Source organism: Sminthopsis crassicaudata, chromosome 4 (assembly GCF_048593235.1).
Source record: "Sminthopsis crassicaudata isolate SCR6 chromosome 4, ASM4859323v1, whole genome shotgun sequence".
Taxonomy (NCBI): Eukaryota; Metazoa; Chordata; class Mammalia; order Dasyuromorphia; family Dasyuridae; genus Sminthopsis; species Sminthopsis crassicaudata.
In genome coordinates this window covers 28,050,103-28,062,398 of record NC_133620.1, presented here as the reverse complement: position 1 = coordinate 28,062,398, position 12,296 = coordinate 28,050,103, and the positions used below count along the sequence as shown (strand labels likewise).

General features: G+C 47.1%; 1 protein-coding gene across 1 annotated transcript in view; it reads left to right on the top strand.

The window, feature by feature from the left end:
• Nucleotides 1-11,502, top strand: part of LOC141540567 (fatty-acid amide hydrolase 1-like) — a 16,555-nt gene extending 5,053 nt beyond the window's left edge. Inside the window, exons 2-13 of the mRNA XM_074264649.1 lie at nt 296-429; nt 914-1,120; nt 3,593-3,633; nt 3,848-3,972; nt 6,107-6,232; nt 7,096-7,193; nt 7,576-7,675; nt 7,951-7,994; nt 8,505-8,544; nt 8,984-9,092; nt 10,096-10,241; nt 11,322-11,502. Of these exons, the coding sequence (XP_074120750.1) occupies nt 296-429; nt 914-1,120; nt 3,593-3,633; nt 3,848-3,972; nt 6,107-6,232; nt 7,096-7,193; nt 7,576-7,675; nt 7,951-7,994; nt 8,505-8,544; nt 8,984-9,092; nt 10,096-10,241; nt 11,322-11,450 (1,299 nt within the window). The 3' untranslated portion in view covers nt 11,451-11,502. The remainder of the gene's footprint in view (nt 1-295; nt 430-913; nt 1,121-3,592; nt 3,634-3,847; nt 3,973-6,106; nt 6,233-7,095; nt 7,194-7,575; nt 7,676-7,950; nt 7,995-8,504; nt 8,545-8,983; nt 9,093-10,095; nt 10,242-11,321) is intronic.
• The last annotated feature ends 794 nt before the right edge of the window (nt 11,503-12,296 follow it).

Here is a 12,296-nt window from a genome sequence, read left to right as displayed (position 1 = left end):
TGTGTGAGAATCTATGTGAGCGTGTGTGTGTGTGTGTGAGAACCTGTGAGTGTGTGTGTATGTGAGTGTGAGAGTGTGTGTGTGAATGTGTGTAGATGAGGGGAGGGGGCTGTCCTTTGAGACTCTCTGGAGGAAAAGGACTGGAAGCTTGAGGCGCATGTTGTCACAAACACCTTGCGACCTTTGTGTCCCAGGGGCCCAAAAGAGTGTGTGTGGAGGGGAGTGAGAAGCCCCTGGATCTGCGGAGGGACAGGCAGCTGGATCTTAGCTGTTTCTTCTCCTCCCACCTCCGCAGGGCCATGATTCCACCTGTGGCATGGCCTATTACCTGGGGAAGCCCGCCGAGGAGGACGCCGTCATAGTGAAGGTTTTGAAGAGCCATGGAGCCATACCCTTTGTCAAGACCAACATCCCCCAGACCATGCTCAGGTCTGGGACAGGAGGGGAGCAGCCAGCAGGGGTGGGGCAGGGGGAGAAGGGGCAGTAGCTGGTCCAGGAGGCAGGAGGCCCGGGTCTGAACCCTGACGATTGGCTAAAGGGAAGGGATGAACGCCAGTTTCCAAAGTCATTTTTAGCTGTGATAGTCTATCCTAGAGTTCCTTTATGTTCTAATGGCTTAGGTTCTAAACTCGATTCTGTTTTAATGTTCTCTTTTTTCCATAGGATGTTTCCTCCCTTTCCCTCCTCTTCCTCCCCGCCCCCCCCACAATCTAGGACCTTGTGAGTCCTCCCTCTAAGAAGCTAAGTTAGTTTCCTTTATGTAGGCCAACCTTCATCCCTGGAAGAGATGGGAAGTCCTAGGCATAGCCCCATAGAGCCTCAAAGGCCAAAGCATTTCTGATTCAGGGATGACTCAGGCATGAGGAGATAGAGCCAATCTGACTCACTTTGGGCTCTCTGCTTTCTTCTACAGCTTTGATTGTAGCAATCCCATCTTTGGTCAGACCCTGCACCCCCAAAACCCCAAGAAAACCCCAGGAGGCTCCAGTGGGGGAGAGGGTGCGCTGTTGGCTTCTGGCGGCTCCATCATCGGCTTTGGGACCGACACAGGTGGAAGCATCCGCATTCCCTGTGCCTTCTGCGGCGTCTATGGCATTAAGCTCACCGGCTTCCGTGTCAGGTACAGCTCCATGCGGGTCATGAGTTTTCCTTCCTCTGAAAGCAGCCCTGGGCCCTGTTGGGGACATTGTGGAGTAATAGAAAGAGGATACAATTAAAAATCAAGAGATACATTCATAGAATTCTCCAAATCCTAAATCTAAGAATCTCAGAGCTGCAAAGGGCCAATATCTAGCCCAACCCTAGCCAGGAAAAAAGACTCCCCTTTACATAAGTAGCCTTTCATCTCTTCCACCAACCCTCTGCACAGCTCATTTTACTTTGGGACTGCTTAGATCATAGGAAGTTTTCTCCAATTTTCAGTCTCTTGATATATATACCTCCCTCCCTCCCCCCAACCTCACGGCTTCTATTCCTGCCTACTAGGACCAAACAAAACAAATCTCCTCCTTCTATATGACTATTCTTTAGCTCCATCCATTTAACCAGTTTGAATGAACCTAGTCTATACTTCTCGATTTTTCCATAAGAATAGCATGAATTTAAGCTAAATCTACCTAAACCATACCCCCTTCATCCCTTTGATCAACAAGGAAAATAAAGCCAGGAAGAAAGGAAACAGGGTTACTTTGGCTTGGACTCTTCTTGCTGAAGTCCTGATGGCTTTTGGTGATCGCTGCTTCCCTTTCTAAGTGTTCTACAACTAGCCCTTCTACAACTAGCCCTTTAATTATTTAGTCTATAATTTGTACACGAATTCAAACCAAAATTCACCAATGTCACAGTTTGCAGACTCCTTTCCCTACCTTTTTCTGAATATTGGAACACCATCAGCTCTTCGTCAGTCTTATGATGCCTTTCTACAAGGCTCCGAAAATCACTGAGGCAATGATTCTTTCCGTTTCACCACTTCACTGGGAAGAGATCATCTGAACTCATCTCTGGCAACCAAGCGCTCTCTTCCAATCAATCAATCAACCAATGTTTATCAAACTCCTCCTAAGTGCCAGAAAGAGAAGTAGCAATTTTAGTATAAAGTCCTTTGAATTAGGCTTGTGAAGAGTCTTTGTTAGATACCTTCTATTCCTAGCCAGGAGCCTATTGTTCCTACATTTGAAGCTGTGATTCAGAAATCCAAATTCCATTTTCAAGTACCATCTTCTCAATCAGCTGTTCACCCCCCAAGGTCATGTCTCTTCTTCACTCTTCATCTTCAAAGAAAGCAGTGCTAGAAACAATTCCTGTGCCCCTGAGATTTTCCATTTCTTTGCCAACATTTTATAAACTTTAATAATGTTTAATAATGTTAAAAAGAAACTTTTTTGTATTCCTCCTGGAAGTGTCTTTGTGTCCACATAAATTATTAAATGCAAGTAATAGACATCTGTTCTGATGAGTCTTTAAGATTTTCTACCATACCCAGAATATGTTTCCTAGAAAAGCAACAACAGACCTCTATATCTTCACTATCAGGGTAACAAATAGTTTGAGAAAGGACATGTCAATTATCACTTCTACTTGTTTCTTCTTCTGATCTTTATTCAATTGCTTATCATTTGATGGTACCCTTAGAGCTTCCCTTCTCTTCCTCTTCCCCCTCCTCTTCTCCTCCTTCTTTTTTCTTTCTTTATTTTTTCTTGTCCTCCACTCCTCCTCCTCTTCTTCTTTTTTCTTCTTCTCCTTTTTCTCCTTCTCCTCCTCCTCCTTCTTCTTTCCTCTTTCTTCTTCTTCCTCCTCCTCCTCCTCCTCCTCCTCCTCCTCTTCCTCCTCCTCCTCCTCCTCCTCCTCTTCCTTCTCCTCCTCCTCCTCCTCCTCCTCCTCCTCCACTTTCTTCTGCTATTGCTGCTGCTGCTTCTCCCTCCCAAATCAGTCCACTCAGGAAGTCTTCAAGAGGAGGCTAGTTGGTTACATGTCAGAGATCACAGAACCACCAAACATCAGAAGTAAAAGAGATCTCAGTGGCATTTAGTTCTGAGTCTGAATGAGAAAATCTTTTCTTTGTCATCTTTGACAAGTGGCTAGCCAGCCTCTGCTTGAAGACCTCCACAGAGGAGGAGCTCACTATCTTCCTTTGGATGAGTTCACTGCATCCTTATGCCTCCTGTTCTTTTGGAAGACAAAAGATTGTGCTGGTGCAGAGTCCAAACGTCTTTCTCTGTCCTCCCTCTCACTTCCCTGATTGCTGCTCCTGTTTATGGCCTCCTGGGACCAAGGTGGACAAAGCTCATCTCTCTTCCACAGGACAGCCCTTCAAATACTTTAGCCCCAGCGTCCCATTTCAGTTTCTTTTCTTCAGACTAAACATTGCTCACCCTTTACTTGATCCTCCCATCCTTTCTATAGTTGGGGAAATCACTCCATTTTGAAGGCAGGTTGGTTGCCTTTATTGCTTTATTCAACCGTCCCTAGAACACAAAGCTATTGGGATGGATTCCAGTGGGGAAAGGGCAGCTGTTAGTCCAGGGGAAAGAAACTGGTGTGTAAATTATTGTTCCACGTTCCCACCTCTAACCTTAAGTGTCCCAATTTATAGTTACAATGGTGTCAACTCATCTGTAAAGGGGAAGAAGTCAGGTAAGTCCAAGCTGTGTTCTCCCTGTCTCTTCACCATCCAAACTACCTTTGTCCACCTCATACCCTGACCTCCAGATTCTGGTTCTGGCCTCCTGGGAAGTCCTTCTTGCTGTTTGAACTAATTTTCTCTGCTCTTGGGAGAGTTATATCTCTCCCAGTGGGAGCTAGGGAGCATTTCTATTCTCTTTCCCCATCTCTCCTCCCCCAATCTTAGTGGTCACCATGGCTGGCCCCATGGCTCGAGATGTTGACAGCCTGGTCCTGCTCCTCCGATTGCTGCTATCTGAATACATGTTCCAGCTGGATCCCACAGTGCCCCCCATGCCTTTCAAAGAGGAGGTGAGCAGGACTGAAACGATGGTGGAAAAGGAGGAGGCTTTGAAGGTTGACACTGGGCTGGGGCAGAAGTCTAGAGTTCAGTTCCCAGCTCTACTGCCGATCCTTTCTGTTACTCAGGCAGTGATTGACTCTCCCTGGGTCCAATTTTCCTAGTGGTCTAATGTACAGAGTTCCACAAGGCCCACTTCATTCTTCCCTGTTAAGCCTGCTTGATAGAATTTGGGTGAGGAAAGAAGCTGTTTAGGACTAGCTCTTTGAAAAAAAGTCTCTACACCTCTTAGCATCATCAACGTTCACCTATCTTTCCTTCCTTCTTTCTTTCTTTCCTTCCTTGTTTCTTTCTTCACTTCCTTGCTTCCTTCCTTCCTTTATTTCTTTCTTCTTCCTTTCTTCCTTCCTTCATTTCTTTCTTCTTCCTTTCTTCCTTTTTTCTTTCTTCCTTTCTTCCTTCCTTTCTTCCTTTCTTCCTTCCTTTCTTTCTTCCTTCCTTTCTTCCTTCCTTCCTTCCTTCCTTCCTTCCTTCCTTCCTTCCTTCCTTCCTTCCTTCCTTCCTTCCTTCCTTCCTTCCTTCCTTCCTTCCTTCCTTTCTTTCTTTCTTTCTTTCTTTCTTTCTTTCTTTCTTTCTTTCTTTCTTTCTTTCTTTCTTTCTTTCTTTCTTTCTTTCTTTCTTTCTTTCCTTCCTCCCTTCCTTCCTTCCTTTTTTCCTTCTTTCCTTCCTTCCTTCCCTTCTTCTTTTCTTCATTCTTTCCTTCCCTTCCTCCTTCTTTCTTCTTCCCTTTTTCCTTCATTCCTCTTTTCCTCCCTTCTAATACCTTCTAAATTTGCTCTCCCAAGTTGGGTGGGGATCTCAGAGGCATCTAGTCTGATCTAGACCACCTTTAGCTGGGAGTTATCCATCCTTTGTCTGAAGACCTATTATGTATAGAGCCTTGAGAGAGGCAGGGGGAAGTGCCAAGTTTAAATAAGACATGTTCCTTTCCTCAAGGAGCCCTCTATCTAGGGAATAATTAGGACAAATACATAAAGGAAATAGTCCAGATTACACCAAGAAGAGGTAAAGTTAAGGGTAAGATTGGAGGGAGCTATAGAAGACTTGCTGGAGAAGGGGCCTTCAAGTTGGGCCTTGTAGGCTACTGAAGAATTCAAGAGCCAAAAAGGGGTGGCTTTGGGAACAATATGAGCGAAGGCTAGGGAGTGGGAAAGTCCCAGATGTATTTGAAAGACAAGAGTTGTGCTGCTTGGCTGAGGCAAAAATTATATGGAGGGAAGGGAGATGTGACCAAACTGGAAAGGAATGATCCTAGAAGGCCTTGAATGCCGACTACAGGAGACTGTACTTTGCTCAATAAGCATTAGGGAGAGATTGGAGATTTCTGAGCAGAGGAAGAGCATGGCCAGATCTTTGTGTACAAAAGATAATTCTGGGAGAATCCAGTTGCTTTCAAAGTTTTACGAGCAACATAGAGAAGATGCTAATTGTGGGGGAGCCGCTGTTCTCTGGGTCTAGTTGCTCAGGCCCATGAAGAACCTGGCTATAACTACTCTTGGCCTTGGCCCTGCCTACACTGAGCTCCTGGGGCATTAACAGTCTCGTAGACCCAAGCCGGAGCTTTGTCTCAAACAGAGACTTTGGGTTTGGGCTATTCTTTGCTGTGTGTCCCTTTACCTTTATAGGCCTCCACTTTATCCTCTGCGAAATGGTGGTGGGAGGGGATGTCTATGATCTCTTCCAACCCAAACAGTTTATGCTCCACATTCTAGGGCCATCTCTCAAATTCTGTCTCCACTGGATCAATTGCCTGCCCTCATCTCTAACCATCCGGATCAATCCATCACCTGTCATCACATTTGCTGTCTCTCCTCATCTGTCCTTCCTTATCCATCACCATTGATTGCTCTGTCATCTCTCATTAATTACTCAGCCTATCAATACCTGTCTGTCTATCACCTTGGAGATGGCCTGTAGGATCAATGAAGCTATGGGGGAGTCCCTGAGAAAAAATCTGGGGAGATAGACAGTAGAGATTGGGAAGAAGAGACTTGAGGGAGTTTGAGGAAGAAATCAGAGGAGCCTTTGGGTGGGAGAGGACTCGGGGAGAATGTGGGGAGCCTCCAGCTTTCCTCCTTCTCCCAGGTGTACTCCAGCACCCAGCCCCTCCGAATCGGGTATGTGGAGACAGACGGCTATTCCCAGCCGTCCCCTAGCATGCTTCGGGCCACCCGAGATGTCTCAAAGAAGCTCCAGGCAGCTGGACACCAGGTAACTGGCACAGTTTGGGAGAGAGAAGCAGGATGGTACTGGGGGGGGGTGTGTGAATGAATCAGGACAGACCAGAAACTTACCGGCTGTGTGCCGGATACTTAGTTTCTAACAACCTCAGTTTCCTCATTTGTGCAGTGGGGATGATAAGTCTTGTCTTCTGCTTCTGAGCTGGTGTGAGACTTGAATGAGGAAGCACTTTGCAAACCTGAAAGCCAAGTAGAAGTGGGCCGAATTGTTCTTGTTCATCCAGCCTGATGGGCTGATTCCCAGAGGGGGTTGGGTGTCTCTGGCAGAAAATGATGCTCCTCCAGTGACTCAGGTGCCAGGAAAGCCGTGTCTGCTCTGGGAGGCTTCTAGGGTGGGCATCTGGGCAGCTGTCATGTAGGGCTCCCTCCATGGGCTGGGCCTGGCCCCCAGCCCTCTGCAGGCCTCTGGCTCAGTTCCTTCCATCTGCCCTAAGCCTGCCAAGTCCCCTTCTATGAGGAGGGCTACAGAGAGGTTTAGAGGAATCTGGCTCCTGCCCTCAGGGAACCCTCAGCTCCCCAGCTCCATCACACATGGAGATAACTGAAGGAGTGTTTCCTCTCCAAGATCTTAAGGCCTATGGTGAACAATCCAGCTTTAGATTCCAAGCGGGTCCAGGGCCTTGGGGGAGATGTAGGTGGACCTGGGAGGTAGCAGTTATTGAAAGGGGCTGGGCTAGACAGTTTGACCCGAGTGTTGTACTTGGGGCAGAAGAGGCCACAGAGGAAGGCTAGGTTGAGGAGCTTGGGCACTGCCACGCAAGCCTGAGGCCCTAGGGAAAGGTGTGTTGGACCTTCTAGCCTCTGTGCCCAAATTATCCTTCTCTTTCCAACTAGATCATTCCCTTCTCTATGCCTCGAGTTGACTATGCGATGTCAAAGTTATTTCTGGCAGGGCTCTACGCCGATGGCGGCCAAACACTTCTGGAAAAACTGTGAGTTGAATTTCAAGAATCAGTATGGTTGGTGTGAGAATCCAGGGAAGCCCCGGCTCTAGGCAAGAAGACAAAAGGGAGCTTGGAAAGTCTAAGTGGGGACGGAAAAGCAGAGAGGTTCACTGTGTGATCTTAGTCAGGTGGCTGGGCCCACCCTCTCCCCTAAAGATACAGACAGTGCCCTGGTCTCCACCTCAGAGTGCATCCTCCCTGATGCTCCTCAGGAGTGGGAAGACCTTCCTGGCTTAACTGCCAGCCCTCTTGCTTCCTCAGATGTCCTTCCAGGCTGTGAAGGGATCTGACTGGGATTGGGAGCGGGAGGATGGGCAAGGAGAGGACCAGCGTCAGAGAGATCCTGATGACCTCTCTCTCTGTTGACCAGATATGGGGACATCATCGATCCCTCCATGTCATCTATTGTCTCAATTCTCCGGCTCCCGGATTTCGTGAAGTGTTTCCTCTCCAAGATCTTAAGGCCTATGGTAAGCCTTAAGAATGAGGACCTTAGGGAGGGATGGGGCTCAGCATGGGGATGGGGGCTGAGCGAGAAGCATGGAGGTTCAGTGGGGGAGATTGAAGCTCAGAAGGGGAGTGGTGCTCAGCGAGGTGAAGGCTCAGTGGAAGGGATGGAAGCTTAGCAAGGGGGTGGGGGTTCATGGAAGGAAAGATGGACTTTCAATGAGGGGATGGGACTTCAGAGAGGACAGTAGGGTCTCGGAATATAGGTTAATTTTAGATCTATTCTTTTCCTCCACAGGAACCTCGGACAGCAGAGAATTTAAATGCTCTACGAGGGGTAAAGTGAGTGTCCAGCCCTCCCTACCCTCCACCAAGTATTCCCTGGTGTCCTGGGGATAGTGCTGGAGTTAGGACTAGGATTCTGATAAGGATGTGAATTGGGGTGAATACTGAGATTTCACTGGCATTAGAATAGAAGGCTCAAGGCTGGCTTGTATTCGGGTTCATTTATTAACAAAGGGGCTCTTTATAAAGCCTTGGACAAAGTATGGGAGCAGACAGAGTGGGGAGACAGAGATGTGAGTTCCCATTCTAGGAGAGGGATGTGAGGCTGTGCAGAATTCCCTGATCACACTATCCCAGGTGGGAACTCGATTCTCTTTAAGCTCGCCATACACAGATAGGACCGGAAAGGACTCCTGTAGGCCTCTTGTGGGTAGGGACTCCAGATTTGGGAGGGGCCGGCAGGACTTCCTTGAAGGACCAGGGAGCCTTTATTTTGGGTTGGTAGGGCAGGGGGAAGGTGTAGGAGGCACTATGTGATCTCAGGCCCTGGCTCTTCCTCTTTCCCAGGACACCCAAGAATCTCTGGAAGCAACATGTGGCTGTGGAGGTAGTTGAACTGGGGCAGACCCCAGGGAGGCTTCAAGGGTTAGGAGGGTTAAGAGAAGGAGGGAGACCTCAATCCCATCCTCACCCCCACCCCCACCAAACATACTCATCTGTGAATCACAGGAGAGTCCCTGGTTTGAGGGGAATACTCAGCCTATGCCCTTGGGAATGTTCTGGTACATGCAGGGAGGGAGCCTGGAAGTCCCAGTGAGGGGACAGTCTTAGGGGCTCCATCTCACTTTTACACAGGACATGGAGATCCAGTCTTGGCTGAGCCTCTACCTCCAGACTAAGGATTTTCCTGCCAGAGGCATGGACCTATTCATCCTCTGAGAGATCCCCTCCTTCCCCAGTTGTACTGACCCAAGAGCTCCGGGCTGGGAAGTTCCTTCTAGGGTCTGGCAGGGCTTCCCTGAGCTGCTGTCTTTCCATGTCCCCAGGACTATCAGAAGGAGGTTATGGCCAGCTGGAGAGCTCATAATCTGGATGTGCTTCTGTACCCGGCTCTCTGCCCTGCTTTTGACATAGGTTCACCCAGCAAAGCATCAGGTGGGAAGGCTGAGAATTTGATGAGCCCACTTGCATGATGGGGGGGGGTGATGGAGGTGTTATTAATCTGAATCATTGGTCAAGACTCCTTGGACTTTTGTGTCTTATCCCATTGGCGAACCCTAACCCCAAAGGAGACCCACAGCAACCTCAGAACTAGGCTGAACCCCATCTGTGGCTGTGGCCAAACCCCAAACCCAACCTTATTCCCAACTCTGCCTTCAACCAAACCCAATCCTAACTCTAAACCCAATCCCAAGCTGCCCTTCCCTATGTGAATTAGGAGATGTTGAGGGAAGTTGCAAAGAGAAAAATTTAGGCTCCATAAAGAGCTATCTACCCATGAGAAGTGTCAAAAGTAGCCTTGGAAAGCAGCATGTTACTCCTTCGCAGAGGACCACAAGTAAAGGTTGGGATCTTGTGGGGAATAAATGGAAGATTCTTATTCTCTTGGGGATTGGGCTAGCTAGGTTTTAAGTCTTTGTATTCTCTTGTCTCCTGACACGCTCACCTCCTTTGCTCATTCTCATCAGAGAGCCATTTCAAACCCCAAACCAATGGGTGTTCCTCCTCCCTTCACCCTGAATATAAAACAGAAAGACAGGAAACTTGGAGAACCAGAGGTGGGAGCACAGAGGTGGGAGCACCACTCTACTTAGACTGGTGCTTCACATTTTTCTCCCAAATGATCTTTGTGACATAGACCATGAGAAGACTGTCTCATTTCTTCCAAGTCAAATCTTTACTGAGCAAAATCTACTCCGGAACATCTAGGGCCCTATCCAGTCCAAGACAAGTCCTATAGAAATGACTTTGAGATGATTTTATTTGGGATTATTTGTGCCAGAACTCCATCTTCTATTGAAGGGAGAACTTGGCCCTCTGAGACAGAGGTCAAGGGTTCTAGCTCATTCTGCTCTGAGAGGTTGGAGGGAGATCTTAGGTGGGCTGGAGGGCGGCTGAGTGGAGATCCCCCCTGATTCTCTCCTCTCTGGGGATCCAGGTCCTACTTCCTACATGTCTCTGTTCAATGTCTTGAACTTCCCAATGGGTGTCGTGCCAGTGGGCAAAGTGACACAACAGGATGAAGAAGAATTGGCTTCGTACCGTGGCTATTACGGAGACTCTATAGACAAAAACTTCAAGAAGGTTAGCTGCCCTTCTGACTCCTTGCCATCTGGTCAGCTCACACCTTTCCCACCTCTCTCTAGCTGGTTGGACCATCCCTCGGAGGTCAGTGTCCAAGGTCCATTCTATTCAGTGTCCAGATGCAGGTGTGAGTAAACAGACACCATGATGTGGAATTATCTAACTCCCATTTCTAGAACTGTATGTGATTTACACCAGTTCTGTGAAGTAGTAGACAGGTATTACCAGCCCCATTTTAGAGATCAGTAAACTAAGGCTCAGAATCACAATGACTTTCCAAGATCATTCCTAGTTCCTGAGCCAAGACTCATTCTATGTCATCCTCTTAGCAGATGACAGACCTTGTATTGTACTATAAAAGTTAGCTTTTGGACAAAGGGCCTGTCCCTTTTTCATCTTCTAGGGAAGAGTATGGATTTGAGAAGTGGGAGAAGGAAGGAGAACAATTATTACCTCATTTAATTACAATAATTACCTTATTAAAGTCTTTAAAAACTCTGGGAAATGGATGCTATTATTATCATCATCCCCATTTTATCAACTGAGGCAAACAGATTTAAGTGACTTACTCCGGATCACACAGCTAGTAAATGTCTGATGCTAAATTTGAACTATGGTTGAAGATGGAAGGGCAAATTCTTGGAGATAATAATAATGATAGCTAGCCAAACCTTCTTATGTTATTTTATTTGGTCTTCTTGACAGCCCATTACTGATGAGGAAACTAGGCTTAATTTGTGAAGTAATAGCTAATAATAAGAAGAATAGTTAATATTTATATAGTGCTTGCTATGTGCCCGGCATTGGACAGAACAAGTATCTGAGGAAGGAGGTCTTCCTGACTCCAGATCGAGTGATTTCCCTAGCCATCTAACCTTTCACAAATTTGGTGATGAAACTTGACTTCAGTTAGACAAAAAGAAGAAGAATCTAGAGGATAATTCATAGAATTAGCTCCTTGGATGTGAAAAAGCTAACCAGAGACCTCTGAAGGCCCTTCTAGGGCTGAGAGACTGCGAGGGCTGCTGAGGGGGCCTGGGAGCACAGCCCGGGGACTTGACTTAAATTTCTGTTCCACAGGCCATTGAAGGGTCAGTGACCCTTCCCATTGCTGTGCAATGTGTGGCTCTGCCATGGCGAGAAGAGATATGTTTGCGCTTTATGAAGGAAGTGGAAACCGTGGTCCATGAGGAAAAAAGAAGCGAGTGAATCTGCCCCTTCTTGGACATCCTCTGCCAAGGCCCATGGGAGCTCAATGGGGTAAGGGGATTGACCAATAAAATCTTCCTGACCAGCTGCCTAAATCCCTTGTTCTATCGGAGGAGCTTGATCCCCATCAGCTCTAGCTGGTTCAGGCATCAGAGAAGTTAGCCCTCATCCTCACTTGCCCGGATGCAGCCTCCTTATCTCATTCATCGGCTCATTCATTCATCAATAGGTAGCAAGCCCTGCTCCCGGTGCTGTGGGAGACAACATCGTAGAGCAGATAGCTCACCCTCCTGAAGCTTAAGCTTAGCTAGGAGATGAGTAACATCATAGAGTGATAAGATTTTCCAAAATAAGTTTTACATTTTGAGCATGCCCCGTAAGGGCAAAGGAGATGATTTTTTATTCAAAAAACAGGGCAGCATCAGGAGAAACTTCCTGGAGACTGACTTGAAGAGATGAGTAGGAAATCAACCGATGAAGAAGGGGAGGAAGACAGGACAGGACATAGAAAACAAAATATCAGAGCTGAGAAGGACCTTGGAGCATAGAACATGAATGTTGGAGCTAGAAGGGGTGTTTAGTACACTAATAGATGGTAAAAAAGATAGAATATTGATTAAGATAAGTAATTATCATTGAACCATTTCAGTTTCTCTGTGACTCCATTTCTTGGCAGAAATGCTGGAGCTGTTTTGTATTTCTTTCTTGAGCTCATTTTACAGATGAGGAAACTGAGGCAAACAGGGAGAAGTGACTTAGGGTCACTCAGCTAGTGAGTGTCTGAGACTGTATTTGAAGTCAGGAAGATGAGTCTTTCTGACTTCAGTTTCGGTACTCTGTCCACTG